Source organism: Lathamus discolor, chromosome 2, assembly GCF_037157495.1.
Source record: "Lathamus discolor isolate bLatDis1 chromosome 2, bLatDis1.hap1, whole genome shotgun sequence".
Taxonomy (NCBI): domain Eukaryota; kingdom Metazoa; phylum Chordata; class Aves; order Psittaciformes; family Psittacidae; genus Lathamus; species Lathamus discolor.
Window position 1 is genome coordinate 4,971,131 of NC_088885.1, and position 15,090 is coordinate 4,986,220.

Here is a 15,090-nt window from a genome sequence, read left to right on the forward strand (position 1 = left end):
GCTTTAGGTAAGACTTCATCTGAGCGTACTGTAGTCCGAAGTAGGTAGAAATACCAGCTTTCCTTCAAATTCTCTTGCTCAGATAGCTCTTCACTTGGTTATTTTCATCACTTATTTGTGGCTTTCGTCTTAACACTTGCACAATCTCTTCCAAGAAGAATGACAAACTGTTTTGCGTGCGCTGAACACACTGGCATGAAACAACTATTGCAGTGTGGCCTGAGAGCTTCACAAATACAGATGGACTTGGCTTCATAATCACGCTTGCTAACACCGATACTGCTTTGCACAGTGGCACAAACAGCCTATCCACAACCATTCAACCGCATGGTGTGAAACATCGCACTTGCAGACCAAGCTGCCAGCCAGCTCTTCCGTTCCCATTCTGAGACAGCAATTAGTACTGCCCCGTAAAAAAGAGAGGAAGAATGCAGTTACGTGTACCACCCCATAGCACAGAGGATACCACAGTGATCCGCGTTAGCTGGAGATAGGGAACAGCATGCAGTCTGTGGTATCACAGGCTCTGTGGTGAGGTTGGCTTGCAGTGGACTGTGAGAAAGGAGGTTCTGCTGGCTTTCCTAAAGCCCAGGGTTTTCCTACATTTTCTCTACAGAAGTTACTAAGGAAATGGTGTTTCCACCCTGTAAATAAAACCTGTAAGAAGATGTTTAGGGTCAGAGTCAGTGTGTCTACAAACTGGTGTGGGGTGGCTACCAAACTGGTGTGGGGTGGCTACCAAACTGGTGTAGGGTGACTGCCAAACTGCTGTAGGGTGGCTACCAAACTACTGTAGGGTGACTGCCAAACTGCTGTAGGGTGGCTACCAAACTGGTGTAGGGTGGCTACCAAACTGGTGTAGGGTGGCTACCAAATTGGTGTAGGGTGGCTACCAAACTGGTGTAGGGTGGCTACCAAATTGGTGTAGGGTGGCTACCAAACTACTGTAGGGTGACTGCCAAACTGCTGTAGGGTGGCTACCAAACTGGTGTAGGGTGACTACCAAATTGGTGTAGGGTGGCTACCAAACTGGTGTAGGGTGGCTACCAAACTGGTGTAGGGTGGCTACCAAATTGGTGTAGGGTGGCTACCAAACTGGTGTAGGGTGGCTACCAAATTGGTGTAGGGTGGCTACCAAACTACTGTAGGGTGACTGCCAAACTGCTGTAGGGTGGCTACCAAACTGGTGTAGGGTGACTACCAAATTGGTGTAGGGTGGCTACCAAACTGGTGTAGGGTGGCTACCAAATTGGTGTAGGGTGGCTACCAAATTGGTGTAGGGTGGCTACCAAACTGGTGTAGGGTGGCTACCAAATTGGTGTAGGGTGGCTACCAAATTGGTGTAGGGTGGCTACCAAACTGCTGTAGGGTGGCTACCAAACTGGTGTAGGGTGACTGCCAAACTGCTGTAGGGTGGCTACCAAACTGGTGTAGGGTGACTACCAAACTGGTGTAGGGTGGCTACCAAACTGGTGTAGGGTGACTGCCAAACTGGTGTAGGGTGGCTACCAAACTGGTGTAGGGTGACTACCAAATTGGTGTAGGGTGGCTACCAAACTGGTATAGGGTGGCTACCAAACTGGTGTAGGGTGACTACCAAATTGGTGTAGGGTGGCTACCAAATTGGTGTAGGGTGGCTACCAAAGTGACTTCAGGCTGCTGGACTCTATGGGGAGTTTTCTAAGATATAAAGCAAGCTCCACTAGACAGGAGTGTGAGGCCAGTCTTTAAGAAGACTGAAGACTGGGCCTGGTTGTGTCTTTTGGATTCATCTTCATTGAGCAGTCCTGCAGATACCTGGGAAGCAAAATCAGGGAAGACTTACATCCCACAGATGTAAATACTGCTGGGATCTGGAAGCTGGCACAGGGCAGGCACAAGATCCACCAAGGGATTTAGGCACTTTGCCTTGTTGAACCTCATCCCATTGGCCACAGGCCATTGACCCTGCCTGTCCAGATCCCTCTGCAGAGCCTCCAGCACTCCCGCCCGAAGATGAGGACACTCAAGAGGAGTCTGTTGCACAGGACTCAGTAATGGGTTTATTGAACATCTTTTTCAACACAAAACATCTACTTCATCCAATTTCCCTATAAAAAGACCTGGAAACGCAGCAGAGGAATGGGAGAGCAACTCCTTCAGGATGCACCTCCCCTCCTCTGCTTTGCCTGAAACTCTTAAACATGCTTTGACACAGCGACTGAAGGCAGCGTTTCTCTTTCCACGTGAGGTGCCTAGAATATGGAATGAACTGCGAGGCCATCGCTTACTCTTTGCTGTGGTCTTTCTTAGTGGCGTACAGCTAAGACCCAGGCATTTTGTTTAGGGAATCTGCTTAATGATTTTACCAACCTTCTTTCCAACAGTGAACTGACTCCAGCTTTCCCTTTCCCTCCGCAGGAAAAGAAACCTCTTCAAGAACTTAGGAAAACTGTGTCAGTGTCCCAGATATATCCCCATGTCCCGACCTCAGTATCCCGTAACATTCTCAAGTTAAGGCAACACTGATCTTGTCGGAACAAACTAGTTCTCTCTTCTATGCAGCGGTTGATGGAGTAATAGAAGCACAGCATGGTGCTTGCTTCAGCTCTGTCAGTGGTGGTGTTGTGGCAGCTTGTAGAAAGCCCCGGCTGAAGTAAGATGGTTTTGCTGCAGAAAGTTTTTGTCCTTTTTTGATTCTTCCCTTTGGTACAACCAAGCAGTACTTCCCTGTTCATAGAAATCCAGTTGATGAGCATGGCGAAGTTTATGTACTCAAGAGAGCCCCTTCTTGCTCTAATTTTATATATGGAGAACCTAAGCTCTTTATAAACCAAGCAATCTTCACCTGGCAATGTCTATGCTTTGGGATGCTTTTCTCCCACTGCTTCCTCCCCTTCCACCTCCTGGGCAGTTCTTTGGATTAGTGAATGCTTATAGAGCTCACTAAACCCTTGCAGCAAGGATGCTAGGAGTAAAATCATAGATGTAAGTCTGAGAGACCTCTCCAGAGATTATTTAGTCCTTTCCCAATTCTTTCTCGCAGACCATGCTTCCTAGACCGATGAACACGTCATTCCTTTCCCCTGTATTTCTTCAGAGTCTCAAGATCCCTGCAAAAGGGATTTTCGGGTTGTTCTGTCCTTTCTAACAGGTCTTATCCTCTATCATGTAACAATTAAAACAATGATAATAACAAAAATAGCTACAATTCAAAATGTAGTCCCAGTTAGAATCATAGAATCACAGAATGGTTTGGGTTGGAAAGGATCTTAAGGTCATCCAGTCCCAACCCCCTGCCATGGGCAGGGGCACCTCACACTAAACCATCCCACCCAAGGCTCGGTCCAACCTGGACATGAACACTGCCAGGGATGGAACATTCACAACTTCCCTGGGCAACCCATTCCAGTTGCCTAAGATGAAGTGTCCAATATGAAATATTTCCTCTCTTTTGACTCCTTCTTTCCCCCCCTGCCCTGTATTTTAATCTCCATCAAACTTTCTGAAGCAGCTTCCAAGTATTCGCATCACCATTTTGGAAAGAAACTGTCCATTATTATCAAAAGTGAGAGCAATTGGAGCTCAGGCAACCTGAGAACACTGCCCACTTGTCTTCTACCTAAGCACCCAAGCAGGAGGCGCAAAGAATTAAAGCTCTTTTAAAACCATATGTGCAAAACCGTGCTTTGTTTCTCTCAAATGGTAAGTCGTGAGTCACGAGTCACTCATTCCCCATCACAAGGGGAACCAAACCTCGGTCTTCCAAGCAATGACTTCTTTTATGATCTTTCCTACAACTGGTCTGTGTAAGACAGAAAACAAAACCAATAGTTTATTAACCCCTGAGAGACTCTAATATTAGCAATTCTGTCAATATCTGGATGCCTGCAGGTTTGTATGCACTTTTTCTCCCTGCATTTGTTTAGAAATGGTTGTCTGCCCTTCAGCTAGGTCTTCTTCCTGCCCTGCATGGGAGGGACTCAATCCCAAAGTGCCACATTTGCCAAGTTTCCCAGACTTTTGCCATCACTTATAGGTTGTATTCCCAGCTTTTTGCTTGGGAATTCCAACCCCCTGTAGCCCTTGGGCAATAGACTGCAAAGGAGCCCCACTCTCAAGAGTGGAGAGAAGCCCCTCTTTTTGATGGGGCAGTGATAACGAGGTGCCTTAGGCAGGATTCTTCATGCTGCAAGCCAAGCTTTTCTTTACCAGCAATAGCAGCTCATAAAAGATGACACTTGCAAGCCAACCTGCTGAACTAGCATCCTGTGCATTGAGGAGGAAGAGATCTCCTGAGTGGTAAACCACATAACTCTTCAAATTCAAACAACAACTCAGAGGGAGATGGTACAGGAAGAAAATCTGTGGTTTATGTCTCCCTGTTATCGTTGTGTACCTATATGGAAAGTCCTTTCTGCTCAGGCTTGAAGGCTTTCCATGATTCGCTGTCTATGCTTCCAGCAAAATTACACAGCCCCTTTCAGATCAACAGGAAATGTTTCTCTTCTTTCAGCCATCACAGAGACCCCTCTTCCTAAAGCTTTGCTTAGGCACCAAACCCAGCTTGGTGAGTCTCCTTTGCAATCTCTGGAGCATGTGCAGTTGTGTCCTGTATGGCTGGTTTTATTGAAACTACCTAGATTTTCTAGGTAATGACCCAATCCAGCTGTAACTGTAGTGCAAGGCAGTCTCACAGCTTCTGGGGAATGCTGTAGGAAACCACCCAGCAGTCTTAGAGAAAATGGTCAAGAGCTGCTGCCAAAAACCTGCAACCCTGCAACGTGTAGCCTTGCTGTAACTTGCTACTCAATTGTACAAAGTCTCCTCAGGGAGCAGGTAAGTGGCCATATTATTCGTTAGTCCTGGTTTATTGTTCATCCATCCATCCATCCATCCATCCATCCATCCATCCATCCATCCATCCATCAAGCCATTCCATCCCTGGTGGTGTTCAAGGCCAGGTTGGACAGAGCCTTGGGTGACATGGTTTAATGTGAGGTGTCCCTGCCCATGGCAGGGGGTTGGAACTGGATGATCTTGAGGTCCTTTCCAACCCTAACTATTCTATGGTTCTATGATTCTATGATTCTAATGATCACTTACACAGGCCTCCATCAGCTGAGGACTGTTTCAGATGAAGTGCCAGTGGCATTGGTGAGCTGAATGTCTAAAACCAAGAAATGCATGACACCAGCCTCTAGACTCGACTACACTTCCTGCCTCTGAAGCAAAAACGTATCTTAGCCACTTTGTGTTATTTTAATCTCTTTCTATTGCTTTCAATCCTGTGATGTCACATCATGAAAAGGAATGAGCTGCAGGTTCCAGCTTGCCTCATGCAAGAGGCTCTTGGAAGTGTAAGATCATTACAGAAACTACCATAGATGTTCAAGGAAGGGGTCTGCACCACAGAGTGCGGTGTGGTGTAAACCAGCTCAAGCAGTCTGCACCATGTAGCTGGAAGGAAGGTAGCTCTACCAGCACAGTGCTCTGCCTGACCTCATTAGTTCGTAAGCCTCTGGACCTTCACTTGTGTCTGCCTCTTCGTAATGCTCAGCTAAGGCAAGTGTGATGCTATTGAACTTGGCACACTAACACTTTGCATGGTGTAAACACGTCTAATTTTGCTTACAGATTCTTTTTCACTAGTGATGACACAACCATATCGAAATGATGTACAAGTCTATCAGTGATAATGAACATAAAGAATACTTCAGCGGTGTTGTTTCAGCGGAGACAAGAATTTCATTTCTAAAGCACACGTTCTGGATGCCAGCTATTTCACACCACTTTCTGTTGAGCTGCAGAAGTGTCCAGAGCAGCTAGAAATACTCAGGTCTTACTGAATCCAACCACCCAGTCTTAACCCAGCAGTTGAGATACTGACTGCTCCAGTTCCAGCTGGAGCAGGACCCCCATAAAGTCTTCATCCCTCAGTTCTGAACCCAGCCTGGAAAGCGAGTGTTTCCAGAAAAGAAGAACCATGCCCATGATTCTTGTAATAATGTTGTGCAACACACATCACACAGGAAGTGCTGTTTCCTATTTTCAGATATAGGGTTTAACTATGTGCTTGTTCACGAAGTAGAAGACCCGGTCAGACAGCCCCAGCTTGATAAATCAGTGAGTAGCTTATTTTTTTCCTTTTTTACGTGTAAATGTGTCTATGCAGTTACAGGTACACTCGGTGGGGAAGTGTATGTGCCTAATGACAGTGGCAGTAGAGCTACCATTCAAGCAGAGGCACTATCTTTAAGAACAATTGGGTCTTGTAACTAGCTTACGACTCGGGATGAGGTTGAATGTGAGAGCAGAGGATTGAAGTGGACAAATGGTGTGGGAAATGCTGCTCTTTTTTTGTACTAGAAACTTACTGGGCCTTGATTTTGAAGCTGTTCCAGGAGATCAGTAGCTTGAAGATGTATTCTTCTAAGGATATACACCAATCAGATGTGAAACCCTTCGTGCTTAACCTAACCTCTCCTAATCTAAGCCGCATCTTGCCCTGTGAGATGCAAATGCTCTGCATCTCCTCTCCTCATCATTATCCTATTGCATGGTTTCTTTGTATTATTTAAGCCTTTAATCTGTTAAAGGTGCTGTTTCATTGTCATGTTATAGAAGAATACGTTCTTTGGGATCAGTTCTGCTTTTTAATGTGATGTCTCTGCGCCACTACATTAGAAAGCCTCTACCCCGTAACTCAGCTGGAGACATCTGCCATAGTCTGGCTTGCAATGTTTGCTAACACGTTTTTTGCTAACACGAGGAATGGTGAGCTCCTCTGCTTGGATAAATGAGACTTGCCACTTGGGTATTAGCGAAAACAGCTACAGCAGCCTAAGAGTATAATTTGTGTGTGATATATCAAATATGCAGCTATAGCAACACTTGCTTTCATGGGGAAACTGCGCTGTGATTTGCAAGGAACAGTTGACAGTGCCAGAGCAGTGGGCTTGAACTCTGTGTGGAGACCCTTATAGCAATAACGTGACAGGGACGTGATCCTGCCACGTTAAGTGGCCATCTCCACTCCACGCTGTCATCCTTCTTTCTTACATTCGAGTTCATCCCCAGGAGGGTTGCAACTACAACTGTTGTTTGAACTACTCTGAGCTCAATGTTTCATGTGAAGCAGTTTAAGCAGACAACCCTGTGGAAAACCCACAACACTGAACAGAGGTACTAGCACAGGACTTTGCCTACACAAGGGAAAAGTCCTCCTAAACATACAGGCATGATTTAGAGGAAGACATTGGATAGCTGTCACAAGTTTCTCTTTCTCAGAGTGCTCATTTTCGGTGCTTATGCTGCTCTTTTACTGTACATTTGTTTAGGTAAAGATGCTTCCTATTTCTTTTGTCTTGTGACCACAGACTGACTCTATTTACATGCATAAAAGCTCAGAATTGTTGCAAGAGTGTCTTTCCGGGTTTGGTGGGGAATGGAAACAATTGGATCCTGAGGCTTCCCAGGGAATTACGGCAGTTTCTTCCAGCCAGGAACATGTTTTTCCTTGGAAGTTCTGCAGGGATGAAGAAAGCTCCTCAGTCAGGAGGCAGTTCTGAGGAGCTGTTTCTAATGCTCAGCTCTTGTAACAGAGGAAGAGGTTTCCAAAGCGAGGTTTTGTTTCGGAGGGGACTGTCTGGTGAGGTCGCGCCTCGGTTGCCTGCTTTTGCAGAAATCATCCAGACTTCCTGTTAGCTACCAAAAGGACCCTGTGCAGGCAGAGACTATGGGGGTGTGGGCACTGATGGCCACATGCAGTCCGTAAAGCCAGCGAGAAAGCCCCTCAACTGAAAATCATGAAGACTTCCCCAGTGTTCACTTGTCAGTTTGGAAGGAAGGTCAGAGGGAAATAAGCCAAATAATCACAAGTGGCCAAATCAAAACCTCTCTGAAGAGCCCGTTTATACGTACAGCACAAGAGCAGAGGCAGCTGGAGATTTCTTTGCTTACACACCAACATGATGGTTCACGCCTAGATCATTTTACAGCCAAACCCAGACTTCTTGGCAAGGAAGTCTGCAGAAGATGTTCCTTTCGGCATGAAAAACCGTTAGATTGGGTATTAGGGACAATTTCTTCCCAGAAAGGCCTGTCAAGCACTGGAAGAGGCTGCCCAGGGAAGTGGTTGAGTCACCATCCCTGGAGGTATGTAGAAGACCTGTAGATGTGGTGCTGAGGGATCTGGTTTAGTGGTGGACTTGGCAGTGTGAGCTAATGATTGGACTTGATTTTAAGAGTCTTTTCCAATCCAAATCATTCTATGATTCTACAATTCCATGATTCAATATATGAGTGTATATATATGCATGTATACTTGTGCATTACACACAAAGAAAATTGTTTTAACACTGTGCAATCAATAGAATTTGTTCAAGAAGTCTATTTATATTGCATATATATCCACTGGGACAAAGACCCAGATTAAATTACGTCCTCTAGGTCCTGAGTGTTCTGTGACTTCTTTAACTGAGTAGGCTGACACAAGCTTAAGACACAGAAATTTCACATGCTACAGCTCAGAATGACCCACCATGTAACGAAATTCAGCCCCTACCAAAAAAGCAGACCAGGAACCTGCCTCTGTGTCCCTCCAGCTATGAGCTGAGCTTCTTCAGTTGCATTCAGTCTTGCAGAACTCAAGCTCAGAGAGAACGAAGTTGCTGGGTTTGAGCATGGAAATGAGATGTCTGCAAAAGACATCTACAACCGCACAGGGTAGACCTCAGCACTGAAAACAAGTGCAAGGTGGGACCACAGGCAGGAAAGGAGCAAAGATTGCTGCACCACACGAGTGCTCAGGGATCACAGAGCAAGATGGGGCAGATGTGCTGCCCGCAGTCCTCTGTATCCAGAGCAGTCTGTTGCTTTTGCCAAGAGAACACCAGATCGCCTTTGTCAAGGCATCGAATTGCCAAGAAAATGCAGATTTCAAACCCAACAACCTGCTGTGAACAGCACCAATCCAACACAAAGTGCCTGACAACAGCAGTCCCTGCAAGTGCTCGCACATCGTGTAGATGAGACCCTCAGTGCCATGGGTTAGTGGTGGCCTTGGCAGTGCTGGGCAACGGTCCTACCAGGGATGTGGAGAAGGGGAAGGGTTTGGTGGCAGCCTTCCAGTACCTGAAGGGGGCCTATAGGGATGCTGGGGAGGGACTCTTCATCAGGGACTGTAGTGACAGGACAAGGGTAACGGGTTCAAACTGAAACAGGGGAAGTTTAGATTGGATATAAGGAGGAAATTCTTTCCTGTTAGGGTGGTGAGGCACTGGAATGGGTTGCCCAGGGAGGTCGTGAGTGCTCCATCCCTGGCAGTGTTCAAGGCCAGGTTGGATGAAGCCTTGTGTGGGATGGTTTAGTGTGAGGTGTCCCTGTACATGGCAGGGGGGTTGGAACTGGATGATCTTGAGGTCCTTTCCAACCCTAACTATTCTATGAGTCTATGATTCTATGACAGGAAGGGCTGATATCTAAGTTGCAAGCCTTTATCTGCTCCCACTCCAGCAGAACTTGCCTGAGGGTTTTCACAGCTCTGCTGTACACTTAACAGCCCAGGCCATGACTTCTTACAAAGGAAGCCTAGTCCCCAGAACAATGCCCAAACCAAAACTGGAGGGACAGAGAGTTTGGGCAACCCTTGCGCTTCCTCACTGGAAACACTAACAAAGGATGAAGGCCAATATCAAACAGCTGCTGCACACAAAGAACTGCTCATGCACACTCATGGTGGTGGCCATATCTGTGTCTTACCTTTGTGCCCTTCCAAGACATTTGGCCAATCTAAACCCAGGAGATCCAGAATCATGGCTGCAAAACAGCTACCAGAACAAGGAATCAAACCTTCTTTCATCCTTGAGCACTGGGGAGGTCTTTCAACTGGCAGGGAGATGTCATAAATACGGGAGTTATAGGACATGCAGAGAGCAACTGTCATAAGCCAATTGCCAAGGTGTTTGCCTGTGTGTTCTTTCTACAGGACTGTGGATTGCTTTCCTTCCGGAGCTACCTAAAACCACCAAGCCTCCATGAGCTACACCTGACCCAGGCTCCCTAAAGGACACACTATTTGCCATCTTAACCCAGGTCAACGGTGCTGACTTGCTTCTCTGCAGCACCCAGTCAGCAGGTCCCCCAGGTGGGTATGTTTAGTACTGTGCAAAGGTCATTTCTACACCTCCAGTGACCTGGTTACCATAGGAATTAAGGCTTCCAGGAAGTCACCAACAATGTGAACAAGTGGCAGTCGGTTGCATTCACTCATGCCACAGTGCCTTCAAAGGCACTGGTTTGCACTCCCCCAGTGCCTAGTCCTTCTTAGGTGAGGGCTACAGTATGGGCTGGCATGATGAGAAGGTGGCCATGTCCCAAGGAGAAACACGGTACACTTTGCATGCCAGATGCTGTGCTTGCTTTTTGCTGCCTTCCTTGCTCACTCCATCCCTTTGGAAAACCACGGCTGAGCACAACAGCCCCAAAGTACCCACGGCTCAGACTAAATTCATCATTCCTCTGCTTCCGGCTGGGTCAGGCGCCTGACAGGCTCTGCTGAGGAGGAAACACACACCAGAGGACTTGGGGGTGTTGGTTGATGGGAAAATGAACATGAGCAGCTTCAGTGTGCGCTTGAGCCGAGAACCACCCCTGTGTGCTGGGCTGCATCAACAGCAGCGTGAGCAGCAGGTCGAGGGAGGTGATCCTGCCCCTCTGCTCTGCTCTCCTGAGACCCCACTTGCAGCGCTGTGTGCAGCTCTGGTGTCCTCAATGTAAGGACATGGAGCTGTTGGAGCAAGGCCAGAGGAGGCCACAAGGATGCTCAGGGACTGCAGCACCTCCCGTATGGAGACAGGCTGAGAACATTGGGGCTGTTCAGCGTGGAGAAGAGAAGCTGCATGGAGACCTCATAGCAGCTTCCAGTGTCTGAAGGGGGCTACAAGGATGCTGGAGAGGGACTCTGCATCGGGGACTGTAGTGACAGGACAAGGGGTGATGGGTTCAAACTGAAACAGGGGAAGTTCAGGTTAGATCTAAGGCAGAAGCTCTGCCCTGTGAGGGTGCTGAGGCGCTGGCACAGGGTGCCCAGAGAAGCTGTGGCTGCCCCATCCCTGGCAGTGCTCAAGGCCAGGTTGGACACACGAGCTTGGAGCAACCTGGTCTGGTGTGAGGTGTCCCTGCCCATGGCAGGGGGTTGGACCTGGGTGATCTTAAGGTCCTTTCCAACCCAAAACATCCTGTGGTTCACAGGTACAGAGATGGGTGTCCTGGGAGCTCTGCAGTTTCATTCTCATCCACACCCTGAGGTACAAATGCTCATGTGCTCAACAGCAAAAAGCATTCCAGAGGAGGACACCAGCGTGCTTCCTCCCCATCACTGACAAGCTTGGAGTTTCTCTACTTTAACATCCTTCTCTTCCTTTCCAGGCCAACGCACCATGGAAAACTACACCACAGACTCAGGCAGCTGGGCACAGACAACAGGATATGACTACGGTGAAGCAGTACCGTGTGAGGGAACAGAGGAAAAGCACTTAGCAGAGAAGCTTTTGCCACCGCTCTATTCTTTGGTGGTGATATTTGGCCTCACAGGCAACCTGCTTGTTGTCCTTATCCTGGTAAAATACAAGAGATTGAGGAGCATGACTGACATCTACCTGCTCAACTTGGCAATTTCTGATTTGCTCTTTGTATTCTCTCTCCCTTTCTGGGCTTATTATGTTCTTCACGACTGGATTTTTGGGGAGGCGCTGTGCAGAATTCTCTCCGGTGTCTACCTGCTTGGCTTCTACAGTGGGATCTTCTTCATAATCCTGTTGACCCTAGACAGGTATCTGGCCATAGTGCACGCAGTGTTTGCTCTGAAAGCCAGGACAGTCACCTACGGCATCCTCACCAGCGTGGTCACTTGGGCTGTTGCACTGTTTGCCTCTGTTCCTGGCATGGTATTCCACACAACTCAGAAGGAAAATGGACATTACACTTGCAGTCCTCATTATCCAAGTGATACCGCAGTCAACTGGAAGTACTCCTATACTTTAAAGATGAACATCTTGGGTCTTATCGTTCCAATGGTTATTATGATTTTCAGTTACTCACAGATTCTAAAAACATTACTGAGGTGTAAGAATGAGAAGAAACAGAAGGCAGTCAGGCTTATTTTTGTGATCATGATCTTTTACTTCATTTTCTGGACACCGTTCCACATTTCATCTTTTCTGTACACATTTCAATATGTACTTTTTGTCCCAACTTGTAAAACCGAAGGTCAGCTGCACAAAGCAATCCAAGTGACAGAAACCCTCTCCATGATCCACTGTTGTATCAACCCTGTGATCTACGCGTTCGTTGGAGAAAAGTTTAGGAAGTATCTCCGTGTCTTCTTCCGAAAGCACGTTGCTGCCCACCTCTGCAGAAAATGCCCAGCTCTTTATCATGAGAACCTAGAAAGAGTAACTTCCACAGTCACATCGTCCACTGCAGAGCATGACGTCTCTACTGGGCTGTAGATACCCCAAGGCAATAGTTAGGAATTGTTGCATCACTTGCTTTGCCTTAGGGACCGCCTGATGCTATTGAAGGTCTTTCTATCAACCACTACTGAATGACCCTCAGTTCTTGTGGTTAACTGTTCCTGGGGGTTATATATAGCATTTTCCATTCTTAAACTAAGCGAATCATGGAGTTCTCCAGAGCATCAAGATTTGGGTGGGACCTAAACCAGTATAATTCTGTTTCTTCACCCAAATTCTATCCAATGAACCAATGCTAGTGAGATTGACCTGGGGGCAATACAGTATTGAAGAGACTAAGGAGTAATATGTCATCTCACAAGAGCCATTTACTGGTGTGTGAGCACCATAAGATGAACACTGGGATGAAGCTCTGAGGATAGATGTACCTGTTCAGTATTCAGCATTAATGGAGTAACATTTGGAAGTGGCTGTATTCTTTCTGCAACACGGTCACAGGCATTTGATGGGGGGGGGCTTTTAGCTTTCTTCGTGTCCAGCCCCTTATTTCCCCTCCATGAATAAAGGATGTTTCCATGAAAAGGAATTTGAGGATCAATATGAGATAGATCAATGTGATATCTCTCCTTTGATGGGAGAGTTGAAACACCTTTATCTCACAGGGCCATTTAACCCAAGGATTTAGCTGTTAGCTAATAGTATAGTCATTTTTCAACATGATCTATGTTGACTATAGGCTATAGTCTATATAAGACTATATAGGACTATATAGGACTATATAGTCTATATAGGACTATAGGCTAAGTTCTAGTATTTTTATTGTAGTTCTTTAGTGTTATGCCTGCCATATCTCTGTTCAGTCGCTAACATTTTCCAAAGTGGGCTGAGTGGATGCAGTTTTTCTCCAAGGAAAGCAGCACTTAACCAACAAAATCCCCTGAGCAGAGATCTGCAAGGCCGGAACAAAAATCACCTTGGTGTTTGCTGTGCAACATTCGGTATTGAAGAAGTACCAGGACTCTGAAGGATTCTGGAGACTGTGAGCACAGTGCTGAGTGGAGGCCTCCCCATTCCTGGACAGGTAAATTGTGTGTGAAGAGGAAGACTCTACATGGCAGATGCAGAAAGTGTGTCAGGTTAGGCTCCTGCAGGAGAAAAACATGTTCTTCACAGCTCCTAAGTGTGATGTTTGGGATACGCTTCTAGGCAGACAGTAACCTTGGAACTGCAAAAGCAACCAACTGCAGAGGAGTCGCACCTGGAGAAGAGTGCTCATGGTCTACTGCGTGTTGACTGAAGACTTGAGACCGTTAGTCAATTGGTGTCCTATGGCCATACACTTATGCCATTGCTGTACAACAAAGTGGTGTTCTGGGGACATGATGTTAGCAAAGAAAAAGAGGGAGAACTTGCTTCAGACTGTAAGGAAGTGCAGGTGAACACTCTTTATACAAGCAAACTGTCCTCCTGCTTTTGCCCTCATTTACTTCAAAGGGCACCACTCTTACAGGTAAGGCCTTGCTTATGGGAATCTGGAAGTACAACTAACCTCCAGGCAATGTAAGGACACAAGAGAGGATTCCACACTACTTAACCTGAGGCACATGATTCAGATGCCTCATCTGAAGCAAGTATCTTCAAGGTCCCTCAGTGGTCAGCAGAGAAAGAGAGATGCCCAAGTCAGAAGCAGACATGATTTAAATGGGAAGATTACCTGTCCAACTGCAGGAGGAACTTAGAAAAGCCTCTTCATTTGGGTATCAGATGCCTTAATCCAGGTGGTGCAAATACTCTTCTCCCTCAAGCTTTGTAGCATCAACCACTGCATCTGCTAGTTGTTAGTTTTTATCCTATCAGCTATTATAATCTGGCCACTGTCTTGTGATGCCAATAGCCACAAACCAAAAGACCAAAAACTATCCCCACAGTAAACGTTGTTGCTTGGAAATAATATTTTTCCTTCCTTTTGTACTTTTCTACTGCACAAAAGTGGAAGCACCTTTTTAATATTAAAGCAGAAATGAGTTCAGTATGATATAAACCCTGCTGTAACTGTGATGTTTCTACTGCTGTAGCTTAAATTCTTGCCTTGTTGGAATTATGTTTCTTTCTGTTTTCATGTTAATGAAGGGAAATTAATAAAGTCAGTGTCTGAAGAACAATGTAAACCCTGTAGCACCGTGTTCTTCTCCATCAGTAAAAAGGCATCAGCTCTGCTCATAGAACAGAGGTGGCAAAAACATGCAAGCTCAGATTTAAACCCTCACCATAGCACACACATGCAAGCTCAGATTTAAACCCTCACCATAGCACACACATGCAAGCTCAGATTTAAACCCTCACCATAGCACACTCCAGCAAAAGAAACCAAAGAAAGAACTGTCTGCCCAGTCCAGAAGCTACTGTAACTGGCACAGATTTATCTACCCACAAGCTTGAGTAGAGGGCATTGCAATAGCTTTGGGAAAAGTCTGGGGCCACAGGTTTCAGATGGGTGAAATCTGGAGGAACAGGGATGTGTATAAGTAGGAGAAGAGGAGGTGTAAAGGAGCGTAATAACAGCTGACACTCTTAATAGTGGGATAAAGACTTTTCATATTGGGATGAAGACTCCATAGACTTTCTGCAGCCAATT

General features: G+C 46.4%; 1 protein-coding gene across 1 annotated transcript; it reads left to right on the top strand.

Annotated features, from left to right (window-relative positions):
* The first annotated feature begins 6,026 nt into the window (after nucleotides 1-6,026).
* LOC136007602 (C-C chemokine receptor type 5-like) lies at nucleotides 6,027-14,623 on the top strand. The gene is made up of 3 exons (XM_065665553.1): nucleotides 6,027-6,105; nucleotides 9,968-10,126; nucleotides 11,410-14,623. Exon 3 carries the CDS (start codon nucleotides 11,421-11,423, stop codon nucleotides 12,489-12,491), a length of 1,071 nt encoding a protein of 356 aa, XP_065521625.1. The 5' UTR covers nucleotides 6,027-6,105; nucleotides 9,968-10,126; nucleotides 11,410-11,420; the 3' UTR covers nucleotides 12,492-14,623.
* Nucleotides 14,624-15,090: the final 467 nt, after the last annotated feature.

Bases quoted from the DNA above. Each gene is read 5' to 3' on its own strand.
- LOC136007602 (XM_065665553.1), top strand. From the start codon at position 11,421: ATGGAAAACTACACCACAGACTCAGGCAGCTGGGCACAGACAACAGGA.